The sequence below is a fragment of the Cheilinus undulatus genome, linkage group 1 (genome assembly GCF_018320785.1).
Source record: "Cheilinus undulatus linkage group 1, ASM1832078v1, whole genome shotgun sequence".
NCBI lineage: Eukaryota > Metazoa > Chordata > Actinopteri > Labriformes > Labridae > Cheilinus > Cheilinus undulatus.
In genome coordinates, this window is record NC_054865.1 from 58,905,534 (window position 1) to 58,917,418 (window position 11,885).

Consider the following 11,885-nt stretch of genomic DNA (forward strand, 5'->3'; position numbering starts at 1 on the left):
TCTCTGATGAGAACAGAAAACCCCTTCTCATTACTGAGGCCTAGCACAGATTAACCATGTTCCATGTTCAAACACTGGGGTGACACTGCAAAGCCACCAGCCTGTATCCCCAAAAAGATAAGAGTTTCCTACATTAAGCAGCTGCAGGCCATCGCTCCGTGATTATTGCTCCCACTGCTTCAAACATAGCAGACGCACACCAGTTAATGTGCCCTCTTCTGTTTGAATTTCCTCTCCTTCTGCTCATGGTCTCATTACATGGTGTTTGAGGAGCGGAGGGGCGGGGGTTCGCTAACTTAACGCCACTGATGACATTAGCAGCAGCTGCTAAATGACAAAATTTCACTAACGCTACGGCCATGGTGCAGTTAACCCACGATGTAACTGAACAGTCAGCTAGCAAACCAATTCAAACAGAAGACAAAGGAGCGCCGCAAAGTTAGGTTGAATGTACCATGAATGGCTCCCGCTCAAAAAACAAATTCAAATGAAACAAGGTGATAAAATAGCGCGAGCAAATAAGCTCACAGCACTTATTTAACGTTAACGTTACATAGTGATTCTCAAGACAGTAAACTATATTTGGCTGAGATTTCGACAATATTTAGTTAGAAAATCCAGACTTACCGAGGGAGTAGTGGTGTGGCGTTCCGTACCACGAGCCCTTAGAGGTGAGACGGTTACCTTCTTCTTCCCACAATGCAAAGCGCGCAAGATGAGATTGCGCGCGGTATCACAATAGTTAACATCACAACTTTATTGACCCACTTCATCCCAACATGATCTGAACAAATTCATGTACTCTCTCTACATATCATGTAGTTTCTACACTATATATTTACGTTTAACTTTAAAACATGAGGTAATTGTGCTAAATACACCCAAGATCCTTACATTAGTCCAAGAGTTGGCCAGTCTCCTTTTTTCAGTGTGCTGGATCACTGTGGGATGGTGAAATTTAGAGCCCTGGTGATCGAGTGACTGCATAGAAAAGGTTGCTGTATGTTGTTTTGGTGCCATAGACACACAATCAGAAAATGTGTTTTTAATGGAAGTCTATTGTCCAGATTTTAGACAAACAAGGATGGAAGGAGCTATTTGGCATCAATAACATTTTTTTTTTTTTTATATGTAGAAAAATAATAACTTTGATGCCTTAATCTATAAAAATGTGACTATCAACTCAAAATAATGATGATAAAAATGATGAATGTCCTCAAAAAGGACATAGTAGGATCTGAGGGTTAAGAGATTCAGATCAACTCCTGGATCCACGGCCAACAACCAGACCACAGCAGAGACCAGGGACCCAGGTTATAGCAGAGGTTATGTAGTCAGAGCCTCAGCAGATGCTCCATGAGTGTCTCCTTCATGAACATTAGCGTGTCTTCAACCATCAGTTTGTTCACTTTTATTCAAATATCTTTAAATGCTCAGACTGAGGGAAGCTGTTGTTTTTCTTCCAGGACAGATTTCTGCGTTCATAAAGATGAACCCTGTGACACCGTGGGTGAGTACGACTCCGTCTGCTCCGTCTGCTCCGTCTGCTCTGTTTTTCTGTCTTTCTGTCTGTGGATGGAGTAAATTCAGACATACACCATATAGCCAAAAGTATTCGCTCACCTGCCTTGACTCTCATATGAACTTCAGTGACATCCCATTCTTAATCCAGAGGGTTTAATCTGACGTGGGTCCACCCTTTGCAGCTATAACAGCTTCAACTCTTCTGGGAAGGCTTTCCACAAGGTTTAGGAGTGTGTTTATGGGAATTTTTGACCATTCTTCCAGAAGCACATTTGTGAGGTCACACACTGATGTTGGACCAGAAGGCCTGGCTCTCAGTCTCCGCTCTAATTCATCCCAAAGGTGTTCTATGGGGTTGAGGTCAGGACTCTGTGCAGGCCAGTCAAGTTGATCCACACCAAACTCTCTCCTCCATGTCTTTATGGACCTTGCTTTGTGCACTGGTGCACAGTCATGTTGGAACAGGAAGGGGCCATCCCCAAACTGTTCCCACAAAGTTGGGAGCATGGAATTGTCCAGAATCTCTTGGTATGCTGAAGCATTCAGAGTTCCTTTGACTGGAACTAAGGGGCCAAGCCCAGCTCCTGAAGAACAAGCCCACACCATAATCCCCCCTCCACCAAACTTTACACTTGGCACAATGCAGTCAGACAAGTACCGTTCTCCTGGCAACCACCAAACCCAGACTGGTCCATCAGATCCCCAGATGGAGAGGCGTGATTGGTCACTCCAGAGAAGGCGTCTCCACTGCTCTAGAGTCCAGTGGCGGCGTGCTTTACACCACTGCATCCCACGCTTTGCATTGACCTTGGTGATGTATGGCTTGGATGCAGCTGTTACCATGGAAACCCATTCCATGAAGCTCTCTACCACTGTTCTTGAGCTAATCTGAAGGCCACATGAAGTTTGGAGGTCTGTAGCCATTGACTCTGCAGAAAGTTGGTGACCTCTGTGCACTATGACCTCAGCATCCTCTGACCCGTCATTTTACGTGGCCTACCACTTGGTGGCTGAGTTGCTGTCGTTCCCAATGGCTTCCACTTTGTTATAATACCACTGACAGTTGACTGTGGAATATTTAGGAGCCAGGAAGTTTCACCACTGGACTTGTTGCACAGGTGGCATCCTATCACAGTACCACGCTGGAATTCACTGAGCTCCTGAGAGCGAGCCATTCTTTCACTGATGTTTGTAGAAACAGTCTGCATGCCTAGGTGATGATTTTATACACCTGTGGACATGGAAGTGACTGGAACACCTGATTTACATTATTAGGATGGGTGAGTGAATACTTTTGGCAATATAGTGTATGTATGTGGTTCAACCTCAGGTTTAGTTATTTCAGAAGCTCAGAGACCATGACATGATGATGAGTACAGCATGAGATGATGAGATAAGGTTTGATGAGATGAGAAAAAATGTAAGATAAGAAGCAGAAATGGAGTACGATGAGCTTTACTGTGATGAGATAAAGACGGGCTGAAAAGGCCCAGACAGAGATGCTGCCCAGCCTGACTCTGGGTTTCATCATTAGGAAGCCTTATCTCCATACATGCCTTAAACTTATGCACATGACTGTACACAACAACATTCTTTTTCCTTATTGACTGTTCTTTGTTGGCAGCTGGGAAACCCTCACTCCTCGCCAGCTCCGCCCACTTTCCTAAAAGTTGCCGACTATGTCGGACAAATAGCCCCAGCATCGCCAGCTTCACCAACGTTCCATCCTTACCTTTGATGATGTCATCCTTTAAGCCTTTGACGGGCTTTAGGAAGACGATGTCATCCTTTGGTCAATAAAACGTTCCATCCTTGCCTTTGATGATGTCATCCAGCATTAACCCCTTAAAGCCTGTTGTATCACATTTAATACATACTTTTATATTTTCACTATGATCATAAATTCTGATAAATGATGAAAACGTCCTCAGGTGGATTATCAGTTACCAGAAACACCTAATGCATCAAATAAGATACAAGAAATATAAATGTTAAATTTTATGTAAATTTGGATTTTTTTAGCTTTCAGTAGAAAGTTAAATAATTATTTCGGTTCCAAAAAATGAGAGATTTCTGGCTGTAGTTAGTGTTCTCAGGCTTTGAGGGGTTAATGTGCCATAATATATAAAAATGAATGCGGTCTGGATGAAGAAGACTTGGAGCGGAGCCACAGAGTGGGTGTGAAAATGTTTACTGAGGGAATAAATCAGTTTCATCCTGTCTATACAGCCTGATTGGGAACATCTGCACATGTTTACCAGCAGCAACAAAAGCATCTCTGACATTTCATTGGTTCTTTTCTGTGGTTTAAAGTCCACGTGGGAAGAAGGCGGGACGTGTGGACTCTCCAGACCAAAACCGTCCATTCACGTTTAAACGTGGCGACCCGTGGGCAGCAGGAAGGTGGAGCCCTGGACTCTAACGTCACATTCTCTGGTCTAAAGAAGGGGAATGTTATAACAGCAGCAGTAACATTCCCTCACAGACTCAGCTGATAGCAGAAGCCCGTCTGATTTAACAGCCTTGTTCTGACGGCGTTCCTTAGCCTGATCCTTCCCCACATGCCGTGGTGTTTCTGGATTATGTAAGGCTGGATCTCCTCCACCAGCGCTCTGATTTATGCCCGTGGAAGTCAAAGAACTGGCGCGGCTCCAAACAAGTCAGAGCAGTTTGCTTTTTTTGCTCGTTTCCCCATCCGACCACATGAACTCTGAGTACGGTTTGTTTTGGCTCCCTTTATTATGGGATATTTCCCAGAAGGCAGAAAACATTCCCTGAATAAAAAATGACATTCCCTGAATTATAAATGACACAGAGAGAGAATGGAAGTAGTACTCATTCCAGAGATCTGCTCTGACTTTATGTAAGAACAGCTCTGGAACAGCAGGGTGCACCCAGAAACTCTTCCTGAAAGCGGTCTGTCTGACGGGCTCAGCTGTTCCAGAGATGAGGGTCAGGGTCAGGGTCAGGGTCCTCAGGCTTTAATGACCAGATAAAGCCACAAAAACCCAAACCTGGACTCATCTGTTCCCTCAGAGCTCTCCTTCTTTTCTGAAGTCTTAGAGAAATCGGGTGTTCCTCGGCTCTGAGTCGTCACTTTTCAGAGTTTTAACTGTTGAATAAACTCCTGACTCTGCTGACTCAGCTGTTTTAATGCTTTTAGATTTAACAGCTGAGTCTCTTCACACTGAAACTCTGGTGCTTTAAAGCAGTGGTTCTAAACCTTGGGGTCGGGACCCCTTTGGGGGTCGCGAGACACTGAAACGGGGTCTCCAGATGCTCTAAAAATCTAAGAATCTTTTTAAATGACACTTTTGGTACTCTACAGCAATTTTGTCAAATTTTGACCCATTTTCATTATTTTTCTCACCAATTTTAACATTTTTTTGTCATGTAACACCTCTTTTTTCATGTTTAAACCCTTTCCACCACTTTTTTTCTGCCTGTTTTTGCCCCTTCTAAACCAATTCTTGCCCCTTTCTGCCTAGTGTTGCCTCTGTTGACCCGTTATTGCCACTATAAATCCCTTTTTACCACTTTTAAGCCCATTTTTCCCATTTTAACCACATTTGACCATTTGATATGTCCTCTCTTGCTAGTTTAACCAATATCTGCCCATTTTTTCTTTCTCGGTTAACCCTTTTTGCCAAGTTTTATAAATCAATTTTTCATCCAATTTCACCAGATTTCCATCTATTTTTGCCAATTTAGTTCCATTTCAGCCACTATTTGACCCCCTTTTACCTCTTTTTATGCCCATTTTTGCTGCTTTAACCCATTTTGCCGTTTTTTTTTTTTTTTTTTTGCAATTTCTAATTTTTGCCTCTTCAAACCCTTTTCAAATACCGTTGAAATCCAATTTCACCGCCTTTTCCACCAGTTTTTGCCGTTATTAACCCATTGCAGCAATTTTTTAAACCAATTTTTATTCTTTTTTTTTTTTAACAGAGGGGATTTACATTTTTAGAAGGATATTTACTACACAAAAAACCCCCATTTTTTTCTCTGATAAGAGTGGGTATTTTTTCAGGTTAGGTATGAAATATTGATATCACAGCCATGGTTTTGCTGACCTCTACGGACTCCCAGTTTGGCTGTGTGCCTGAAAGCTTTCCCGTTTACGGCCTTGTCTCCACCTGACTATTCTAGAGTGTTCTTGGCTGTTCAGCCACCTTCAGGTACAGTGGGGGTCGCGGTCTCTGGCAACTTTATTTTGGGGGTCGTGGGCTGAAAAGGTTGAGAACCCCTGCCTCAAGGGTGCAACCCTAAACTGCTTCACGGTGCATACTCACTTATCTCTGCTCTCCACAGAGTACAACTAAATCCAGAAAAGTTGGAGCACTGAGGACTCAAAGATAGTGGGAGCGCCGGCTCTACCTAGCTAAAAAGCAGAGGTCGAGCAGCGCTCTGATGACAGTGATGTAGCTGCTGCGGTCCATGAACACTGAAGGGGATGGAAATGTTAAGATCGGCGCCATGGATCGACCCCGTACCCGATCTAGAGCCAGGATTGGTCGATATCTGATTCTCAGTGAATCTTTAATAACACGGTCTGGCCCTTTAACAGCCGTCAGAGCTCCTCAGAGAGCAGCAGCACCTCTCAGGTGTCCTTTATAGTGAACACACCTTTGAACGGCGTCCAGTAAATCTGCAGATCCACTTACAAAAAGGAATTCCCCTCTTTGAAATCTCAGGGAGGAGAGATGGTTTCACACAAAGACAGCGCCCGAGGCTGAGGAAGGACTCCTGGATGCCTTTAGATGACTCTCTCATTCATAAAAAAGCAAGGTGTGAGCGTTAAATCCTCTGGTTATGATCCATGAGGAAGCGTACGTTCTCCTTAGGGACAGACCGACCGCTCAACAAGGCCAGCAAACTAAAACATCTGAGTCTTTAAAGACGACCTAAAACACAGAGAATTCATTGGTCAACTAAAATATCAGCAGTCAAACTTTGATCAGCTGTTTTTTTTGGGGGGGGGGGCAGTTTTCTGAGGGTCATTTATATGTCTAGAATTAGCTCCTAACATGAAATAATCCCAGGGTTTTTAGCATTTCTAAGAAAACATTCTATGGCAGGGGTTCTCAACCTTTTCAGCCCATGACCCCCAGAATAAAGGTGCCAGAGACCGGGGACCCCCAGAATAAGGGTGCCAGAGACCGGGGACCCCCAGAATAAAGGTGCCAGAGACCGGGGACCCCCAGAATAAAGGTGCCAGAGACCGGGGACCCCCAGAATAAAGGTGCCAGAGACCGGGGTACCCCAGAATAAAGGTGCCAGAGACCGGGGACCCCCAAAATAAAGGTGCCAGAGACCGGGGACCCCCAAAATAAAGGTGCCAGAGACCGGGGTACCCCAGAATAAAGGTGCCAGAGACCGGGGTACCCCAGAATAAAGGTGCCAGAGACCGGGGACCCCCAAAATAAAGGTGCCAGAGACCGGGGTACCCCAGAATAAAGGTGCCAGAGACCGGGGTACCCCAGAATAAAGGTGCCAGAGACCGGGGTACCCCAGAATAAAGGTGCCAGAGACCGGGGACCCCCAGAATAAAGGTGCCAGAGACCGGGGACCCCCAGAATAAAGGTGCCAGAGACCGGGGACCCCCAGAATAAAGGTGCCAGAGACCGGGGACCCCCAGAATAAAGGTGCCAGAGACCGGGGACCAACAAAATAAAGGTGCCAGAGACCGGGGTACCCCAGAATAAAGGTGCCAGAGACCGGGGTACCCCATAATAAAGGTGCCAGAGACCGGGGTACCCCAGAATAAAGGTGCCAGAGACCGGGGTACCCCAGAATAAAGGTGCCAGAGACCGGGGACCCCCAGAATAAAGGTGCCAGAGACCGGGGACCCCCAGAATAAAGGTGCCAGAGACCGGGGACCCCCAGAATAAAGGTGCCAGAGACCGGGGACCCCCAGAATAAAGGTGCCAGAGACCGGGGTACCCCAGAATAAAGGTGCCAGAGACCGGGGACCCCCAGAATAAAGGTGCCAGAGACCGGGGACCCCCAGAATAAAGGTGCCAGAGACCGGGGACCCCCAGAATAAAGGTGCCAGAGACCAGGGACCCCCAGAATAAAGGTGCCAGAGACCGGGGACCCCCAGAATAAAGGTGCCAGAGACCGGGGACCCCCACTGTAGCTGAAGGTGGTTAAACAGCCATGAACATTCTAGAATAGTCAGGTGGAGACAAGGCCGTTCATAAGGGGGGATAAAGGGGGAGGTTTCTGGGACCCAGCCAAACTAGGGGACCATGAAGGTCAGCAAAATCATGGTCTACTGTAAAGTTAAAGCTATGAAAACCCCATTTTATATTTGACCTGAATAATAACCACTCTTATTAAAGCAACAAATATCTTTATTTATTCATTTGTGTAGTAAATAGCCTTCTTAAAATGAAAATAACTTTTTTTAAAAACATAAAATGGGTTAAAATTGGTTAATAATGGTGGAAAATGTGGTGAAATTAGATTCTTAAATAAGATATATGGGTTAAAAGTGGCATAAGTTAGATAAAAGTGGGAAATAATATAGTCAACGATGGATAAAAGTGGCAAAAATAATTGTAAAAGGGGATTAAAAAGTGGCTGAAATGGCTCTAAAGTGCAAAAAAGTTGTTGGAAATTAGGAGGAATGGGATGAAAAATTGATTTAAACCAGCAACAATCAGTTAACCTTGGTTAAAACTAAAAAACTAGAGTAAAAAAGGTTCTGACATGGAAGTTACTGAGTTTTCCGTAATGTCAGTGAATGCATCATGTTCAGCAGTGTTGGTGAGAAACCGTATGTCTGTCTGTCATGAGATGTAGGCGTGTGATTGGTTGAGAGTGCATTCAGAGCAGGTGCACATCTGTGTGTGTGCACGTCTGAGTGTGTGTGCACGTCTGAGTGCGTGTGCACATCTGTGTGTGTGTGCACATCTGTGTGTGTGTGTGTGTGCGTGTCTCTGTTGATGAGCTCTCCTAAGCTGCATGTCAGAGACTGAGGTCCAGGGCTGCAGACTCGTTGTTCTGGTGTAGGGCCGCAGTGCTGAAAAAGTCGACATAACGATGAGACGCCTCATGGCTTCTTTACCATAGAGAACACTACCATACTTGAACAGGAAAATGCTGTGTTAGTGGCGTAATGCATTCTTTTGATATTTCAGGTGGCTAAAATCAGAGAGAGGCTCTTAAAAACAGGGACTTAGTGTGGTAGATGAAGTCTAAAAACGGGACCGTCCCGGTCCAGTCAGGATGTGTGGTCCCCCCACTCATAGCTCTATGTCCTGGGTGGTTGGTTTGGTTTGTTTACTCCTGGTTTTTGCATCTCTGACGTGTTTGAACGAATCGTAGAAGGTAGAAAGAAAAATGAAACACGCTAGACTTCCTGTCAGAGGGGGCCCAGAAGTAGACGGGATAAACCCAGCAATCTTTAGGTCCGACAGGTCCCTACGACTCCTGGATCAGGATTTAAGCTCTGACCTGGACTCTCAGGCTCACCGGCTGCAGTGTGTAGAAGGACTGGACCAAGCTGCTGAGTTTGATGAGTTAGGGTCATCTCAGGCCCGCCTCCATTCTCCTGAAGGCTGTTAAAAAAGCAGACAGATGTGAAACGTAACGCCGATGGCTGTTGGTCTGAGATTTTCTATTAGAGCATGTGCATTTCCCAGCCATATCCTGTCGTATTATTTTTTATCTCCTCATCAGAGTCTGAGTTTATTTAGTTGAGATGATGTATCCGCTGCAGGTCCTGCAGGGTCATGAGTCTCACTCTACACAGAGGTCCTTCCCACACGTTACCACTTCTTATCAGCGTGGCTGTGAGGTCATGGAAGTGGATGCAGATAGAGGCCGAGCTGTGCAGCGGCGTGCCGCTCCGCTCCCTTTAACCATAATTCTGTGAACGTGCTGATCGTGGTGCTCCGTGAGAACACTCCTGGTCTTTGTTTGAGCAGGCCTGAAGTGTGTGACCTACTTTGAGCCTCACTGTAATCACAGCGCTCATAAAAGCTCCTGCTTCAAAAGCTCTACCACCCACAGTCCCCCCTCCCCTCCCCGCCTCTCCTCTCAGGGCCATCCCAGGCTCCTTCATGTCGGAGGGCCCAAAGGTTTAACCAGGGAGTCTAAAGACCTACGAGGGTTTGGTTCTGACAGACATACCCAGGAGAATAAAGATGGTTTAGCTTCTGTTTAAATGAATGAATATCTTCACTGTCTTTGCAGGCAAACAACAGAATTATAAATGCAGCTCAGTCTACTTTAAATACAACATAAAACACAGGATAATGAACTTAAATAACATAATAGATGGGTCATAAAAAACACAGAAGAACAAGATACTGCAGGTTGAAAATGTCCCAGTTTGACTGAATAAATAGAGACAGCCACACGCTGGTATCAATGGAAACACTAAAACTGCAGCAGGAGCTTCATGAATGGGTTTCCATGGCAACAGCTGCATGCAAGCCTCACATCACCAAGTCCAGTGAAAGCATCAGATGGAGTAAAACACACTGACACTGGACTGTGGAGCGACCAATCATGGTGGAGTTTGGGTCTGGAGGATGCTGGGAGAACGTTACCTGTCTGACTGTGAAGTTTGGTGGAGGGATACTGGTATGGGGCTGGTTTTCAGGGTCTGGTCTAGACCCCTTATCTCCAGTGAAGGTCAGTCTTAATGCTTCAGCAGACCAAGACATTCTGGACCATGCTACGCTTCCAACAGTTTGGGGAAGACCCTTCACTGTTCCAGCAGGACTGTGGCCCAGAGACCAGAGAAGGACTAGAAAGACTAGAGTCCTGACCTCAACCCCATCCAGCACCTCTGGGATGAACAGGACCAGAGATTGTGGTCCAGACCTTCTGGTCCAACATCAGAGCCTGACCTCATCAATGCTCTACAGGATGAGTGGACACACATTCCCACAGAAACACTCCAGAATGTTGAGGAAAGCATTCAGAGAAGAGAGGAGGCTGTTAGAGCTGCAGGTATTAAAGTACCTGGAATGGTGGAATGGCCAGGTGTCTGAATACTTTTGTCCATATAGTGTATCTAACCACCGTTTCAGTAATGCTAGGGCTAATGAGATGCTTTGTCATGGTTAAATAAATCAGCGTGTAATGATGAGGATGGACACCAAACACCATCATCTTCTGGTTGATGTGAACGTTTCTGAGGTCAGGTGACCTCTGACCTCCCACTGACGCCGTGTCTGTGTGTTGTTGTATCTCAGCGTCACCTCCCAGTTTCCAGTTCAGGTTTAACGTCAACATCCCATCCCGGCCTAATCTTCCAGTAACAGATCTGCTCCAGCAAAGCAAACACAGGAAATAGGATACCGCTACAACTATTACAGGAGCCAGTCCAACCCTCCTCCACCACCATGGAGTCTGCTTCAGCCCCCCTCAGTCTTCTTATTTTAGACCGCCGTCAGGAGCCCAGTTAGAGGCGGGGCTTGTCTTTGTTTAGATATCTGCTCAGTCATATGGAGATCGGAGAGAAAAAACAGGTACATCACCTGGAATAACGAAATACAGACATACACAAATACAGCATAAGACAGGAATGTTAGTCTGAGCATGTGCAGACATCCAACCATCATCCATCCATCTATCTGTCATCCATCCATCCATCCATCATCCATCCATCCATCTGTCATCAAACCATCCATCTATCCATCCATCCATCCATCCATCATCCATCCATCTATCTGTCATCCATCCATCCATCCATCATCCATCCATCCATCTGTCATCAAACCATCCATCCGTCTATCTGCCATCCATCCATCTGTCATCCATCCATCCGTCTGTCATCCATCCATCCATCCATCCATCCATCCATCCATCATCCATCCATCCATCTGTCATCCATCCATCCATCCATCCATCCATCCATCCATCCATCCATCTGTCATCCATCCATCCATCCATCTATCTGTCATCCATCCATCCATCCATCCATCCATCCATCCATCCATCCATCCATCCATCTGTCATCCATCCATCATCCATCCATCATCCATCCATCCATCCATCCATCATCCATCCATCCATCTGTCATCAAACCATCCATCTATCCATCCATCCATCCATCCATCATCCATCCATCTATCTGTCATCCATCCATCCATCCATCATCCATCCATCCATCTGTCATCAAACCATCCATCCGTCTATCTGCCATCCATCCATCTGTCATCCATCCATCCATCCGTCTGTCATCCATCCATCCATCCATCCATCCATCATCCATCCATCCAGCATCCATCCATCCATCCATCCATCCATCCATCCATCCATCCATCAGTCCATCCATCAATCCATCCATCCGTCCATCCATCCATCCATCCATCCATCCATCCATCCATCCATCCATCCGT

The 11,885-nt window shown here is 45.8% G+C and overlaps 1 protein-coding gene across 1 annotated transcript in view; it reads left to right on the forward strand.

The window, feature by feature from the left end:
- The window catches only part of adamts17 (ADAM metallopeptidase with thrombospondin type 1 motif, 17), a 143,547-nt gene that overhangs the window by 65,292 nt on the left and 66,370 nt on the right, over positions 1-11,885 (forward strand). The window contains exon 7 of the mRNA XM_041787855.1: positions 1,467-1,510. Coding sequence (XP_041643789.1) covers positions 1,467-1,510 — 44 coding nt within the window. The remainder of the gene's footprint in view (positions 1-1,466; positions 1,511-11,885) is intronic.